Source organism: Thamnophis sirtalis, unplaced genomic scaffold, assembly GCF_051295495.1.
Source record: "Thamnophis sirtalis isolate CommonGarterSnake01/CBP01778 unplaced genomic scaffold, rThaSir2_p1.2 scaffold_3, whole genome shotgun sequence".
Taxonomy (NCBI): Eukaryota; Metazoa; Chordata; class Lepidosauria; order Squamata; family Natricidae; genus Thamnophis; species Thamnophis sirtalis.
The window spans coordinates 25,065,407-25,081,883 of record NW_028261383.1 but is presented as its reverse complement, the minus strand read 5'-3'; the positions used below and the strand labels follow the sequence as shown (position 1 = coordinate 25,081,883).

At 44.6% G+C, this 16,477-nt stretch overlaps 1 protein-coding gene across 1 annotated transcript; it reads right to left on the bottom strand.

The window, feature by feature from the left end:
* Positions 1-2,239: 2,239 nt before the first annotated feature.
* Positions 2,240-12,572, bottom strand: LOC106548073 (uncharacterized). The gene is made up of 4 exons (XM_087711747.1): positions 11,578-12,572; positions 10,019-10,142; positions 6,300-7,716; positions 2,240-3,558 (listed from the first exon to the last, which is right to left on the bottom strand). The coding sequence occupies exons 1-3, from the start codon at positions 12,322-12,324 to the stop codon at positions 6,338-6,340; spliced, it is 2,250 nt and encodes a 749-aa protein (XP_087567873.1). The 5' UTR covers positions 12,325-12,572; the 3' UTR covers positions 2,240-3,558; positions 6,300-6,337.
* Positions 12,573-16,477: the final 3,905 nt, after the last annotated feature.

Below are 16,477 nucleotides of genomic sequence, written 5' to 3'. Positions count from 1 at the left end.
AATCAAGGAGAGAAACAACCTACAAATAAGGAGAAAATTCCTAACAGTGAGAACAATCAACAAGTGGAACAGTTTGCCTTCAGAAACTGGGTATTTCATAACTGGGAGATTTTAACAGACCTGAATAGTATAAGGTCTCCTGTTGGGTAGGGGTTGGGCTAGAAGACCTCCAAGGTCTCTTCCAACTATTATTATTCTGTATTAGGACCAGTATAGATAACCCTGCAGTCTGCTTCTGTATTTTTTGGGAGACAAAGTTGTTTGTTATATTCATCATCAGGAACCTGTTTGATCTTCCACTAGGTACAGAGTGTATCTTCCAGTTGATGTCAGGATAGTTAAAGTCTCCCGTTACTATTGCCCTGTATCTTATCTATCCATCTTTCTTATCTATCCATCTTAGCTAACTAATTGGCAAAAAAATAATCTATTTGTTCTGTTTGTTTGAGTGCTGTAGTACAGACCTATGGTAATGCAATTGCCAGGGTTATTCGAAACCACATTAGCACTATTTCAGTTCTCTGGCATTTCCTCTTTGCTATGTTTTGAAATATTACATTCAGTGGTTCCGAAATTATACCTGCCAGCTCCTTCAAACCCCACCCCCAGATGTAAACCATCAGGTGAAGGTTATTTGTACTCATCCAGGGTAGGTAGGTATTCTCTAATTCCTTGCCTGTTTTAACTTGCATGCAGGAAGGAAAACCCAACGTATCAAAAGCAAGCAGCACCCTTCGTAAAACTACCTGTAGTGTACCTATTGTTTCCTTGACATTCTTTTTATTCCTTACATATTACAACTTTATTATTATTTTTTACTTTAGTTGCTAGTTTTACCTTATTCTGGGGCTTAGAGCTTTCCTGAGGCCCTCCTTGCAGGTTTGGGATGACAAAATAATTTGCAAGTGTTTATGTCCCTTTAAACACCCATTTTATGAGGGAGGGACTGTTTCATTTCAAGTGAGCATCCCTCATGTAACTTCATCTTTTCAAATGTAGCTATTTGAGATCTCTTCCCTTAAAATGCTTCCTTTACTCAATAAGACAGCTTTATCATATTACTCTTAATATTTAGGCAAAATCTGTTGCAATTCCAATTAAATTATTCAAATCCTCCCTCTCTGTGGCAGCAGAAAATAACTTATTTCTTTTCAGATACTCAAAAGTTCTTGCATAATCTTATCTTTGCAGGTGAAATGTACCCAGCTCCTTGCATTTAGAAAACAGGACTCTAAGCAGCCCTAGAACTTTTCTCTGATATGCTAATGTTCTGCATGCAGGGATTTTGAATTGTATTTAGTCTCCAATTCTCCCAATTTATAGATTATTCGGGTTTTAAGTCTTTATTTAGTTAACAGTCAAAAGAATTTCAGCAACAACAAATATTCACATGGCATTATTTAATAAGTACATCACAAAACATGTATTTTTTCCATACTAAGAAAGTCACAAATTTCAAAAGACATAATAGGCTATAAAAAAGAACAATCAGGAAATATGGAAGAAAATGGTTTCAAGGGGAAGAAAAGGGAGTGCCAATGTTTAAAGAGATCCAAATGTCAAAGAAGATGAAAAGCTGGCAGACCCATTAGGAAAACTGGCCAAAAGTGTATCCAAAAAGAGACAAATAATGGAACATGAAATATTTGTGAAGATTTCATTTAGAATCTACAACTAATACATGTACAGAACTGTCCTAGCAATTCCCAACCCACAAATCTTGACCCAAAGTGAATATATGTATAAAAGAGCTGTAGGAAAGGACATGCCAGTTATGATTATGGAGGATTTTTCTTTCCAGCACAAAATACATTTTTGCTGTACTGCAGATGGTGGCAGTGAAGATTAAACAAGCATCCCAAAGCCACATACAAAGTTTTAGACCAATGTTTCTCAACTGTGGCTAATTTTAAGATGGGCTTCAACTCTCAGAATTCCCCAGCCAAGTCTTGATAAGGTTCAGAAACAAGAGTCTTTGGTGATTTCTGAGTTTGCTTGCAGTCGTTTCATTACCCCACTAGGTAACATCATCCCTGTGAAGTAGGGTGGGGTTTGTTCAGATTAAACAAGCTTTGCTCTGTTAGTGTTGGTGGGGGTGTAGTTTTGTCTGTGGTAGAAACCAATGATGTAACCTAGTTGGGTAATGAAATGTCTGCAGTAAAACCACCAAGCTGTTGTGAGCTGCCCTGAGTCCCCTTGGGGAAAAGGGTGGCATATAAATGTAATAAAATCAAATCAATCAAGCTGAAAAGCACTAAGGACTCCGGCACTGAACCCTGAGCTACAGATACTCTCTTGGCTTGAAACACTTGATTTGGATTATTGATTTAATTTCTTCGTTTTTACTCTGTTCCGTTGCTGTGCTTTGTTGGCTGGGGAATTCTAGGAATGGAAGTTCACACCCTTTCATTTATCCACTGCCAAATATTGCAGTATTTGAGAGATTTGCCACAAAGAAGATGGGGCCAACTTATTTTCCAAAGCACCAGAGGGCAGGACAAGAAACAATGGATGGAAATTAATGAAGGAGAGAAACAACCTGGAATTAAGGAGAAACTTCCTAACAATGAGGACGATGAACCAGTAGAACAGCTTGCCTTCAGAAATTGTAGGTGCTTCATCCCTGGAGGTTTTTAAGAAGAGACTGGACAGTCAGTTGAAATGGTATATATAGGGTCTCCTGTTTGAGCAGGGGCTGGACTAGAAGGCCTCCAAGGTCCCAACCCAGCTCTATTCTGATTGAAATATCCCAATATGGCTGTGAAACTGAAACCATTTGCCCAGCTCAAATCCACTGTTTTTCTATGCAGGATTCATTCTCTAGCATTGCATTTTGAGGGCTGGGTGAGTTTTCTGATCCCAGTGAAGCAGAAACAGGGAGAAAGGTTTAAAGTCCAGCCTTGAGATTGATTGATAATGGTTTTAAAATATAGATTTTCCCCTTAACCCTAACCCCCTCATGAGACAAATATTTACAGGACGTGGTGGTTGTCCATCTTTTAAGACAAGCCAGGTGTTTTAAACCAGTGCCTACGATGGCTTAAGTTATTATGAGAATTGGTAGCCACTATATCTGGAGCATTATTAGAGCTGCAATCCTTCTGTCAAGTCTATGCTTCCCTAGATGTCAGTCAGTTATATGTTATTTAAGGGTGAGGGATAAGAGGAATCTGAAAGGAACATAGTTGTGCTGTCCCGGGAATAGAATGCAGCAGCTATCCATCTAACTAACCAACCAGGACAGGCATTGCTACCAAAGCATCTTCTCTGAATGTGAATGGACAAGGGGGAGATGGGAGGGGGGATGGGCCCGGGGAAGGGAAAATTAACTTGGGGATTTGGGGGGGTCAAACTCCTAGTTCTGGCTTTGCTTACTGTAACCATGTGGCTTTTAGTAAACGTACCTTTTTCACTACAGAGTGTTTCTTTCCTGTAAGAGACCCAAGTTTGGGGCCAGGTCTAGCAAGAATTCTGGATTAGGGAAGGTGACTTTAAACCCCCTTTTAGGGCTTGTGGTTCTTTGTAATATTCATTTTCACTTCATGGGGTGGCGGGGAGCTGCAGGGAAAGAGAGAAGATTGCAGGGCAAGGAACATGGTTAGAAAAACAGTTTCAAACCCGCCCTCCCATGCCCCCAAGGCTTTTTAAATTCCTTTCTGCTTGTCCTTCCCTTTCAAGGCTGCCTGCACCATCCCACCACTGATTTTTTTCCTCAGATTTTCTTTTTTTTAAAAAACCACTAAAAGAGCATATTCCATTTCCTGTTCAGATTAACAAGAGTTGGAAGGGACCTCTGTAGGTCATCTAGTCCAACCCCCCTCCCTCCTGCGATCCTCAAGGCAGGAGATTTTTTTTTTAAATCCATGGTCCTTTTCCTTCAGGAAAAATTGCCTTGGGGGTGGGTGAGGGAAACCTAATTGGCAAGCAAGAATCCCGTGAATGACTTTCTCAGCTTTGTCTGAAAGGCAATCGATTGGACTTTGTTTTTCCTTGAAGACATTTTCCTTCACATCCAAGTGCGGCGCTCCGCTTCTGGCGGGCCGCTCATGACTCTTGGACCGAATGGATAAGGAACACGCCGGACGCGGTTTCCTCGGGATGAGGGCCTCGAATGTACTTCGGGGACCTCTTTTATTGAGAAAGTTAGGTACAACGTCATCAAAAAGGCGTATCAAAAAAGGCGTATCAAAAGGCGTATGTAGTCACATGTTACAAATAAACAAATAAAAAATTACAGCATGGCATAGGGTGGGGGGAGGGAGGAAAAAGGGCAGGTATGGGGGGTAGCTTGCTCGGTTCCACCACAAAACCGCGGACGACAAAATCACGCTCGACGAAAGCGCGTACGTGACGTCATCACAGCGCGATGAAAACATCGCGCTGTGATCGATAAATGTAAAAATAAAGCGAAAACCTTACCCTAACCCCCCCAAACCTAACCCTAAACCTAACCCTTAACCTAACGCTAAACCTAACGCTAACCCTTAACCTAACGCTAAACGTAACCCTAACGCTCTAAACCTAACCCTTAACCTAACCCTAACCCTAAACCTAACCCTTACCTTTATGTGAATTGGCTTGCTTTAATTTTATTTTTATTTCAATTTTTAATTTTTTTCGTCGCGCTGTGATGACGTCAAATGCGCGCTTTCGTCGAGCGCGCTTTTGTGGACCGCGGTTTTGACGGGTCACGAGCTTGCTCACATAGCTCACGTTACATGCGCTTGTGTAGTAAGTCCCGACCGCTAGGCTGCAAAGTTCCCGATGCGTCCCACGGCGCGATGTCTCTCCATCCCTGTGTACGTGTTCCAGGCAGCCGAAACCGCCCTGCACGTATACCCGGTGATGGATTCCAACATCCAAGAAGCTTCTTCAGTCCAGTGAAGAAGCTTCTTGGATGAAAAGGAAAAAGTCTTCAAGGGGGAAAAAAAATCCAGTCGCCTTTTGCAAAAGGACCTTTGGAACAACCATGATCTGGGTCACTGGGAATCTCCAGACACTTCTGAAGAGCAGCTAATAACGTCCCGCATTTGGGCATCTCCACTTTTCTTGTGGATACCAAGAAGACCATTTCTAAAGAAGAAAGAAATGGATGGGAAAGAAAAGTTGCGATCCCCCTCCTCTCCCATTTATTCTCCCCTTCTAAAAACATCAGGGTTGGCAAGCTAGGAGGCAGAATATCACAGGAAGATAAAAGGATTTCAGTAAACCCAACCCACTTTTTCTCCCAATTGGAGAATGAGATACTAAATAAAATACTGCAAAAGAGGTAATCCCTGGTTAGGAGAACTACCAACCATAATACTTTTGACTTTATGTCTCCAGGACCCGCTTTATACATGTGGTCCTCCACTTACAACAGTTCATTTAGTGACAGTATGAATTGAATTGAATTGAATTTATTGCACTTATATGCCGCCCTTTTCCCCGGAGGGGACTCACGTCGGCTCACAATCCAAGTCAGGGAAGGGGATACAGATAAGGGATAAAAAGAGAAACAAAACAATACACAATTTAAAAGCACACAACAACCATACCATTCGAGGGGGGGGGGCAAAAGCTCTTTAGCCCCAGGCCTGTCGGAACAGCCAGGTTTAAAGGGCTTTGCGGAAGGCCTGGAGGGTGGTGAGGGTTCGAATCTCCATGGGGAGCTCGTTCCAGAGGGTCGGAGCAGCCACAGAGAAGGCTCTCCTCCGGGTAGTCGCCAGCCGGCATTGGCCGGCGGATGGAATTCAGAGGAGGCCTAATCTGTGCGATCTAATCGGTCTATTGGAGGTAATTGGCAGCAGAAGTTACAATGGCACCGAAAAGTGATTTATGATTTTATCCTTGCGGTTGCAGTATCCCCATGGCCATGAAGTCAAAATTCAGCCAATTGGCAACTGGCACATAGCTAGCCATGGTGGCGCAGTGTTAGAATGCAGTATTGCAGGTGAATTCTGTTGACTGCCAACTGCCAGTAGTTTGATTCCCACCGGCTCCCAGATTGTTGGGGGCAATAGGCTGACTCTGTAACAGCTCAGAGGGCTGTAAAGCACTCTAAAGCGGTATATAAGTCTAAGATGCTATTGTTACGATAGTTGCAGTGCCTCGAGGGTCCTGTGATCACCTTTTGCCACCTTCTGACATGCAAAATCAATGGGGAAAGCCAGATTCACTTAACAACCGTGTTACTAACTGAACAATTACAGCGACTTAACAACGGTGGGAGGAAAAGTAGTAAAATGGGGTCAAAATTCACTTGTCCTGCTTAGCAACAGACATTTTGGGCTCAATTGTGATTGTAAGTAAAGGACTACCTGTATAGGATCGAGGTCAATCAACCAAGTATCAAATTTCAGCAAGGGTGTTGTCCTGGATCTCCGGATTCTTCAAATGTTGGGCTATACCCTAAAGTTGCAGGACATGCTTCCCGCTTCCCCCGGTGAACTTTCTTGTGCTTGGTGAGATCCGAGCTCGAAATTAAACGCTTCCCGCACTCGAAGCAGGCATAGGGCTTCTCCCCGGTGTGGGTCCTCTGGTGAGTAATCAGGGAGGATTTCCGATTGAAGCATTTGCCACAGTCCAAGCATTTGTGGGGTTTTTCCCCCGTGTGGATGATGTTGTGGTTCAGGAGATTGGAGCTGGTGCTGAAGCTTTTCCCGCACTGGAAGCACTGGTAAAGGTTCTCCCCGGTGTGGATCCTTTTGTGGGTGATCAGGGGCGCTTTGGCATTGAAGCTTTTCCCGCACTCGGAGCAGCTGTAGGGCTTTTCTCCCGTGTGAGTCCTCTCGTGGATGATGAGGTGAGTCCTCTGGCTGAAGCTCTGCCCACAGTAGGAGCACTTATACGGCCTCTCTCCCGTGTGGACCCTCCGGTGCATCATCAGGTTGGTCCGCGTGCCGAAACCCTTCCCGCACTCGGAGCACTCGTAGGGCTTCTCCCCCGTGTGGATCCGCTTGTGCGCGATGAGCGAGGCGATCTGGTTGAAGCTCCGGCCGCACTCGGAGCAGTGATACGGCTTCTCGCCCGTGTGCACCCTCTTGTGCCTCAGGAGCTGGGAGCTGTTCCCAAAGCTCTTCCCGCACTCGGGACACGCGTACGGCTTCTCCCCCGTGTGTGTCCTCTCGTGGGTAATCAAGGACGACTTCCAGTGGAAGCCTTTGCCGCAGTCGGCGCACTTGTGGGGCTTCTCCCCCGTGTGGACGATGTTGTGGTAGATCAGGTTGGAGCTGGTCGTGAAGCACTTCCCGCACTCGGAGCACACGTAGGGCTTCTCCCCCGTGTGGGTTGCTTTGTGCTTCAGGAGGGCCGCCTTGGTCCCAAAGCTCTTGCCGCACTCTGAACATGGATAGGGTTTAGCCCTGGCTGCAGTTCCCTGGCTGGAAGCTAGGGGCGCTCCGTTCTTGAAGGTTTTCCCACACTGGGGGCAGATGTAAAAATTTTCCGGATCCATTTTCGGATTGGTAGGAATGTCATTGACTTCACAGAGATGTCCGCACTCTGTGCATTTTCTTTTGCTTTCATTCTGGATTCGGTCTTCTTTGACAACGTGTCCATCACCTTCTTTGCAAAGCTTGGTCGTCTTCTTAGGATAGTCTTTTTGAAAGCTCTGTAGTTCTGGCTGATTTCCAGGCTCGGTCTCCTTCTCATCATGGAATGAGAAAACTGTCTCTTTGACCATAGATGTTTCCCCCTCAAGGAATCCATCTTCTTTTGCCTCTGTGTCGTTGTTCCCTGCAAGGAGAGACTTGTGAGTCACAATCCAATAGCATGGAGTATCCATCATTACCAAATTAGGGTACAACTATAATGTACGCTTCATTAAGTGGAGAAGATAAGATGCCAGATTCAAAACTCTGATTGTGTGACTTATCAAGTTTCAAGGCACACATGTTTCATTAAAGTGAAAAAAGAATTTCATCCAGTTTTGGTGCTTTCCCATTAAAGATAGAAGGGAGGCTAGTATAGATCTATTTCAGGTCAAAGGGAGGAGAACTTGTGGCTTAGAGGTTAACACAACTGCCTAATATGTAAGGAGCCCAACCAGTCCAGGCAAGGGTATGACTAGCTGATGAGAGCTAAATAGCTTGAAATAGATCTAGTCTCCCTTCTATCAGCAAAAGTGTTATATATAACATTTATTATACATATATGTGTTTGTGTGTCGTGTATGCCTTGTATATAGAAGTCTTGTATATAAACCACTGTTTGTAAGACAAACCTCTGTGTCCTGTACCTGTGCTCCTGGGTTATCTTAAAGAATTAACACAAATGATAGGAGCCTAACTGGCTGGGGGATTCTGGGAACTGAAGTCCACACATCTTCAAGTTGCCAGGATTGGGAAACACTGCACTAGAGTATAAGAGGAAAGGAAAAATCTAGCCTGTGTCATTTCCGTAGTTGTTTCCTGACCTGGCTTACTTTGAACTGCTGACAGGCTGTGACCCTTCTTTCATCATTCTTCTGCTTCAGACAATATGTCAAGATCCAGCCACATCTTTCACTGTTTTCCTATTATCTTGGGAAACATCATCTTTTTCTCCTTATTTTCCCCATGGAGAAGGACAACACCTTCTCTATGATCTGTACAGGACCAATCCTAGTCAAGTAAACATATAAAGAAGGGTTGCTGGAATTGGGTATGTATGGTTTAATGAAAAGAAGGACTAGGGGGGACATGATAGCAGTGTTCCAATATCTCAGGGGCTGCCACAAAGAAGAGGGAGTCAAACTATTCTCCAAGGCACCTGAGGGCAGGACAAGAAGCAATGGGTGGAAACTAATCAAGGAGAGAAGCAACTTAGAACTGAGGAGAAATTTCCTGACAGTGAGAACAATTAATCGGTGGAACAGCTTTCCTCCAGAAGTTGTGAATGCCCCAACACTGGAAGCTTTTAAGAAGAGTTTGGACAACCATTTGTCTGAAATGAAGCACTCACAACTTCTGACTGTAAGTTGTTCCACTGGTTAATTGTTTTCACTGTCAGGAAGATTCTCCTTAATATAAGGTTGCTTCTCTCCTTGATTAGTTTCCATCCAATGTTTCTTGTCCTGCCCTCAGGTGCTTGGGAAAAGACTAGGACAAGAAAACCTGGAATGAAGGAGAAACTTCCTGACAACTAGAACAATTAATCATGGCTTCTCTCCAGAAGTTGTGGGTGCTTCATCGCTGGAGGGTTTTAAAAAGAGACTGGACAGCTGCTTGTCCGAAATTGTACAGCATCTCCTGCTTGAGCAGGGGGCTGGAGTAGAAGACTTCCAAGGTCCCTTCCAACTTACTCTTACTCTGTTATGGAGTCTAACAAAAAGTCATAACAAAAGGCATTTGGAAGACTATGGCTACTATTAGGATTAAAGATATGTTGGTGTATATTCCACATTTAAATATAGCTCCAAAAAACAACCAATCACACAACCAACTGACCACACCGGTACAGAAGACATATCTAAGCTAAAGAGGGCTAGGACAAGAAAAATCCCACTGATGATGTTACCTAGTTTGGTAATGAAACATTTGGGAACAAAATAAAAAAGAAACTCAGACAGAAACCACTGCCAAAATCTAAAACCTGAGCTACAAGTATTTTCTATTACCGTATTTTTTTTGGACTATAAGACGCACCTTTTTCCCTTAAAAAAAAAGGGTGAAAATTTGGGTGTGTCATATACACAGAATACAGCATTTTTGGTCTCCCCAAACTCCGCCCCGTTTGCAAAAATTGCCATGATAGCCTTTAGGAGGCTTATAGAGTGCTCCTGGGGGCTGGGGAGGGCAAGAATGAGCAGGAAATGGACCAGTTTTAGCTCGTTTTTGCCCCTCCCAGCCCCCAGGAGCACTCTACAAGCCTCCTAAAGGCTATGCATGCCCTTTTTTTTTTTTGACAAAAAGGGCCATTTTCACAAAAAACGGACAATTTTTGGGAGGTCTCCAGAGTGCAAAAACTTTTTTATTTGCCTCTTCAAAATCTTGTTGCGTCTTATACTCAGAAAAATACGCTATTTCATACTTTAGTATCTTCAGAAGCTATGACCTACCCAACAAGGTTTCCTTATCACTCTTTGGCTTGCCATTGTTGGCTACTTGCCCCTTTCTTGGATCATCAGGCAGCTTCTCTGAAATGGGGCTTTTAGCAGGCATGTTTCCCAAAGACTCTGGCATCTGAAAGCAAAATATCAAATGAAGATTCAAAAAGGATCCTGGTCAAGATGAAGGCTGGAGCTTCCTGTGAAAATGTGATATTTTTCTGTTTAAGCGGCGCTTCCTAAACCTGGATAAATGACCCCATGGGGTTAACAGTGGTTTTTCTTTAGATAACCACACACAAACCCATTAGCCATCACAATGGGAACATTTGGATTTAAATCAACAACTGCAGTCATTCACTTAGCACAGGGGTTGGCAACCCGTGGCTCTGGAGCCGCATGTGGTTCTTTCAACCCTCTGCTGTGGCTCCCTGTCGCTGGTCGGCTCCACAATTGATAGGGTTAGGGCTTTTGGTTAGGACAGTAGAGGAAAAAGGACGCCGTGCTAGGATGAGACTCTATGGTGGGGGAACCGGACTTCTGGTTGGCAGAGGAAAAAGGATGCTGAGCTAGGAGAAGACTCTATTGTGGGGGGGGGGGGGAATCGATCTTCTTCTGGTCAGCTCCAGAATTGAAACCTGGGCTTTCAGTTAGGACCTTTATGGCTCTTTGAATGTTTAAGGTTGCCAACTTTGAATATTTAAGGTTAGCAACTGTGGCAAGAAAGGACATAAAATGAGGCAAAACTCATTTAACAATGATCTCGCTTAGCAACACAAATTTTGGCTTCAATTGTAGTTGTAAGTGGAAGACTACCAGTATTGCAAGTTGCCAAGCAGTGAGGCAGATATTTCTACTCTCTAACTCAGAGGTCTCCAACCTTGGCAACTTTACAACTTGTGGACTTCAACTCCCAGAATTCCTCAGCTGGCTGAGGAATTCTGGGAGTTGAAGTCCACAAGTTGTAAAGTTGCCAAGATTGGAGACCCCTGCTCTAACTTAGACCTCTCTCCTCTTAGCAGGAAATGAGTGTGGACCATAAACCCTTTTCTTTTCCTGGGTGATTCTGGCTGCCGGAGACTGCAGCTCTCATCAATCATAGAGATACCCTCAGCATCTAAACCAGAGCAGCCATCAACCTTCTTTAGGCCGAACGCCCATTTTGAGAAGCGCACAAGGGCCCTCACTACACAAAATGGGTGGGAATAGAACAAAACCTGTATGTGGCTGATATATTCAAAATTACTTCAGATTAAAGCACAACCATGGTCGTTTCCCATGGTTTTAACATTAAGTCTGCTCTTCTGTTACAGCAAACATTATAATTGGCAGCAATGCCTGTGTGTGTGTGTGTCCTATAAAGGCCCAGAGTAGGGAAAAACTATTCCGAAGCTCTTGCTTTATGTTAGGTCAGCCCAATAATCCAATACTTCTTGCTCTGCCTGGCAACAGATCTCCAAAAGTCTTTCCCAATCTGTTAAAAAAGCCAGAATTTGAACCCAAGTGATCTCCCCATTCCCTTCCCACCCGACAAATCCTATTGGAGAGCATGATCCAGTCCTCACACTAACATTATTCCAAGGAGACTGGCAGTTTTCGCGTCCTTGGTCTCTTTCTGGAGAGCTTGGCTGGCGTCCCTCTCTTTGTCTTACTAAGAAGTCCTCGGCCAGGGCCACCGCCTCAGAACAGGTCTCAGGGCTGCTTTCCTGGACCCAGCTCTGGATCTCCACAGGCAGGATGCTCACAAACTGCTCCAGAACCAGCAGCTCCAGGATCTGCTCCTTAGTATGTTCCTCTGGTTTCAACCATTGGTGGCAGAGTTCCCAGAGTTGGCTAGCGGCCTCTTGAGGGCCCTCAGCCTGCTGGTAGCAGAACCGTCTGAACCGTTGGCGCTGCCTCTCCGAATCAAGGATGTCCTCCAGCATCTCCTCCTTCGGGTTCACAGGCAAGTTCGAGTTTGCACAGGCCCTGTGGGCCTTCTCACAGAAGCCTGTCCTAGTTTGAGTAGCATATTCTTTTCTAGGCCACCGATACCCTTCCTCTACTCCTTCTAAGGAGGACGGGCGTTCTTGACTGCCAGGCATTGATATTCGATTCTTCCATCTTGGATAAGGAAATGGCGGGCAGCTCAAGAAATTTGGCAGCTGGCCTTCCCAGCCCTGTTGGTACCCATCTGCTCGCTTCTGTTTCAGAAGTGATGGTGTTGCCTTAGCCACAAACTTCACGCTGGTCTCTACACAAGTGGCATCGCAGCCTCTTCCTACCTCTTCCCATCTCTTCTCAGGTTCTCTGCAACTTGCCTGGTCTTCTTCCTCCATTTTTTAAAAAAAATCCCTCTAGGAGAAAAATATACACACACACAGGGTTAATAACCAAAATGCAGCACAATTTTGCAACTATGCTCCACCAGCCCATTAGAGTGGATTAAGAACTTTATTTTTCTTGTCTCCGGTAACATTTTCTCAAAATTCATTAGGAAAGTTAAGTACTAGTTGAAAGGTAGTATTCTGACTTAGGCTTCCCAAGAGCATGAAGCAAACTCCTGGTCCTGACAAAAATCCCTTTTATTAATTCACTGTGAATTTTCTGGATTCACATCCAGCAAAGTCTTTCCAGGGAGGATTTACAGTCACAGACCTTATCCGGCTTGGAGAGCTGCCAGGCCGATATCTGCAAAACTTGACAAGGAGCCTCTGAGAGTCACAAACCAATTAAGTGAACTAATTGTCTCCTGCAAACTCCGCTCCTCTTTTGCTCCTCTTTTATTTCCTCTGGGAGGGGCCATTCATCATCCACTTGTGGCTTTACTTCCAAGTCGACCCCTATTCTTTAGCTGTTCCCTTCGTCTGGCAACTCTGCGCATGCATACACTGGGAATAGGCTCCAGCGGTTCATCTGCCTCACTGATGTTTGACTCTGAAGGCAGCTGATAACTGGCACACGGCTCTGCCCCCCTCTCTGCCTCCAACACAGAGCCCTCATCAGAGCCTTCCCCAAACTCCAAGACTCACCCATGTTCCTCCCCAACCTCCTCATTGTCCGAATCAGCTTCCAGCTCTGCTGGCTGCTGTTGGGCCACAACAGGCAGAACCAAAACTTAGGGTGAATAGGATGAGCCCACAACTAGGGCTTCCTTCTTTCTAGCTAACCCAGGAGGTGCTGGAGAAGGATCCTGTTCTTGCCAGCGGCCTAAAAGGAAGGCAAAGAAAATAAAAAGAACCACACAAAACTAAAAGGCATACTTGTTTAGCTTTGCAGAATGGGGCTGTTATGTAGCTCCACTGTTGACATCGATCCTCATGTGTGATCTTCTTAAAGATACATTAGCTCAGTTCCTCTCAGAAACTTCGGATAGGCTGAAACTGTAGACTTCTCTTCACTCTGCAACAGGAGATCCTTCATGAACGTTTAGCCCTTCGTCCCAAGACAGTCAAACACTGCTGGACTACCATTCTCATCCCAAAGAGTTGGACTACAATTCTCAGCAGTCGCTGGTTGGGGATGATGAGAGCTCTAACCTAGCTTGTTAGAAAGATACAGAGAGCAGTGTCTCTCAATCTTGGCAACTTTTAAGATATGTGGACTTCAACTCCCAGAATTCCACTGGCTGGGGGGAATTCTGGGAGTTGAAGTCCAGGCATCTTAAGCTTGGCCAAGTTAAGGAGCCCTGGGGTAGAGAAAAGAGTTGGCTGGACCAGAGATCTCATTTGGATAAAAGCAAGGCAGTCTTCTACTCTTGCAGTCCTTAGCCTTAAAGGTGTATTTCCCTCTGCTGCTCTCTAAGGGATTATGGGAGCTGAATTCCAACTGGAGAAACCTGGTTTGGGAAAAAGCTATGCAAAGGTGTGTGGTCCCCCCCCCTTTTAAAAAGGGTCCCTATGCTTTAAAATTCTGAGTGCATTGCACAGATGGTTATTAGTTGCAGCAGGTTTTGAAAGTGGGTTATATTAAAAAAAAAATCTGCATTCCCATTTTTTTAAAATAAAGTTTTCCCCTTTTCCTGCTCCTTTCAGATCTGTCTCTCACTTTGATCCTGCAGCATTTTTTTTTTGCATCCTCCTATCCAAAACGAAAGGGAGTGGGTGGGTGTGGATCTTATCAGCTGTACATCTTTGTAACATCCCCCTCCCTAGTGCCTCTTATTTTGCTCCCACCTGATCGCCTTTTCCCCTCAAATTCTCCACCGTCTTTTCCCCTCACTCACTTCCACAGCTGTGTTGCAGTTTTGCAAATCTGCAATATAAAATGCCCCAAAAAAGGTGGGAGGGGGGGGGCAACAACAGAAAGGTGGTACCTCCTTTCAAACCAGCCATCCAGGAGGAAGGACAGGAAGAGGAATTCAGTTTGGAGGGGGGTGGGATTTCTGGCTCTATCTAGGAAGCCAAACTCTGTCATTTTAACCCCTTCAATCTCTGTGAGAAGGGGGGGGGGGAAGAATGTAAAAGCAATTCAATTTAAGTGTCAGACTTCAGTTTAGCTTCATTGCTTTCTCGGGGATCTCTAGGCAAAACAATTCTTTTGAGTGGGCTGAAGTCAGGTCCATCTAGCAGCCTGGTTAAACATTTCAATGGTTGTGGGTTCCACCTCGCAGCCAAAAAGGCCAGTAATCAAAGCCTTAGTAAGACCAGACCAGGGGTGGGTTCCTACCAGTTCTAACCTCTTCTATAGAAGAGGTTCAACAAATCTACAGTGCAGTTTAGAACCGGTTCCAGCTCCCTCCCCACCGCCCGTCCGTACATCATCAAGATGAAGAGCCAGAGGAGGAATTCTGGGAGTTGAAGTCCACAAGTCTTAAAACTGTCAAGTTTGAACACCTTTGGAGTTTTTTTCCCTAAAGGGTTAGGGGTGCAAGGGTCTTGTAACTGGACAGCTTTAAGACTTGCACACTTCAATGCCAGATTTCCTGAGCCAACATGACTGGAGGAGGAATTCTGGGAGTTGAAGTCCACAAGTCTTAAAGCTGTTAAGTTTGAACACCACTGGGTTTTTTTTTTCTAAAGGGTTAGGGATGCAAGGGTCTTGTAACTTGACAGCTTTAAGACTTGCGTGCTTCAAATGCCAAAGTTTCTGAGCCAACATTTTGGTTGCTAAGCAAGAGCGTTATTAAGTGAGTTTCACTACATTTTACAAGATGGCTATTGCCACCCATTCACATGACTGCCAAGCCACTCCCACCTGGTCACATGGCCAGCAAGCCACTCCCACCCAGTCACATGGCCGGCAAGCCACTCCCACAAAGCAGGCCACACCTACAGAAGAGGTTCTAAAAAAATTTGAAACCCACCACTGGACCACACCTAGAGTACTGCATCCAGTTTTGGTCACCACACTATACAAAAGATGTTGAGACTCTAGAAAGAGTGTAGCAAAGAGCAACCAAGATGATTAGGAGACTGGAGGCTAAAACATAGGATGAATGATTGCAGGAACTGGGCACAGCTAGTCTAGTGAAGAGAAGGACCAGGGGAGACATGACAGCAGTCTTCTAATATTTGAGGGGCTGCCACAGAGAAGAGAGGGGTCAAGTTATTTTCCAAACCACATGAAGGCCAGACAAGGAACAATGGATGGAAACTGAACAAGGAGAGATTCAACCTGGAAATAAGGAGAAACTTTCTGACAGTGAGAGCAAACAACCAATGGAACAGAAGTTGCCTTCAGAAGTTGTGGGAACTTCATCACTGGAAGCTTTCAAGAAGAGACTGGACTGCCATCTGTCAGAAATGGTGTAGGGTCTCCTGCTTCGGTGGGTGGGAGGGTTGGACTAGATGACCTACAAGGTCCCTTCCAACTCTGTTAATCTGTATAATCTGTATAAGACAGTGGTGGGTTCCAACAGCTGCTACTGCCAGTTCGCTCAGGGACACGCCGCGCATGCATGATGCATGCAGTGCACACATGCGCAGTACAACGAAAATTGCTCTGCACCTGCGCAGAAGCCAAAAACAAGACTAGAATTAGTGGAAAATTAATAATTCAAATCCTAACCAAGGACTTAAAAGTTATTAAGAGTACATTTAGTTATTAAACTTTAAATCAAATATTAAATTAAGTTATTAAGAGCAGTTACAAGCAAGATAGCTCCTTTTAAAATTAGGTTGTTTAGGTCTGATAAATGCAATATTTCTAGGTATCAAGGAAGTTCTTTAGGTATTGCTCCAGAGGGCTCCGTTATTATTATTATTCTCACTCATCTTGAAGAATACGGGTAGTCCTCGACTTACAACAGTTCATTTAGTGACCAAAGTTACAATGGCACTGAAAATAGTGACACATATGACCGTTTTTCACACAGTTGCAGCATCCCCATGTCACATAATCAAAATCCGGATGCTTGGGAAATGACTCACATTTATGACAGTTACACAGTCCTGGGGTCACGTGATCCACTTTTGCGCCCGTCTGACAAGTAAAGTCTGACAAGTAAAGTCAGATTCACTTAACAACCATGTTACTAACTTAGCAACTGCA

Bases quoted from the DNA above. Each gene is read 5' to 3' on its own strand.
- LOC106548073 (XM_087711747.1), bottom strand. From the start codon at position 12,324: ATGGAGGAAGAAGACCAGGCAAGTTGCAGAGAACCTGAGAAGAGATGG. The intron at 10,143-11,577 runs GTTAGTGTGAGG...TTTTGCTTTCAG, and splicing joins GCCAGTCTCCTTGGAATAAT to ATGCCAGAGTCTTTGGGAAA. The intron at 7,717-10,018 runs GTAGGTCATAGC...CTCTCCTTGCAG, and splicing joins TGATAAGGAAACCTTGTTGG to GGAACAACGACACAGAGGCA.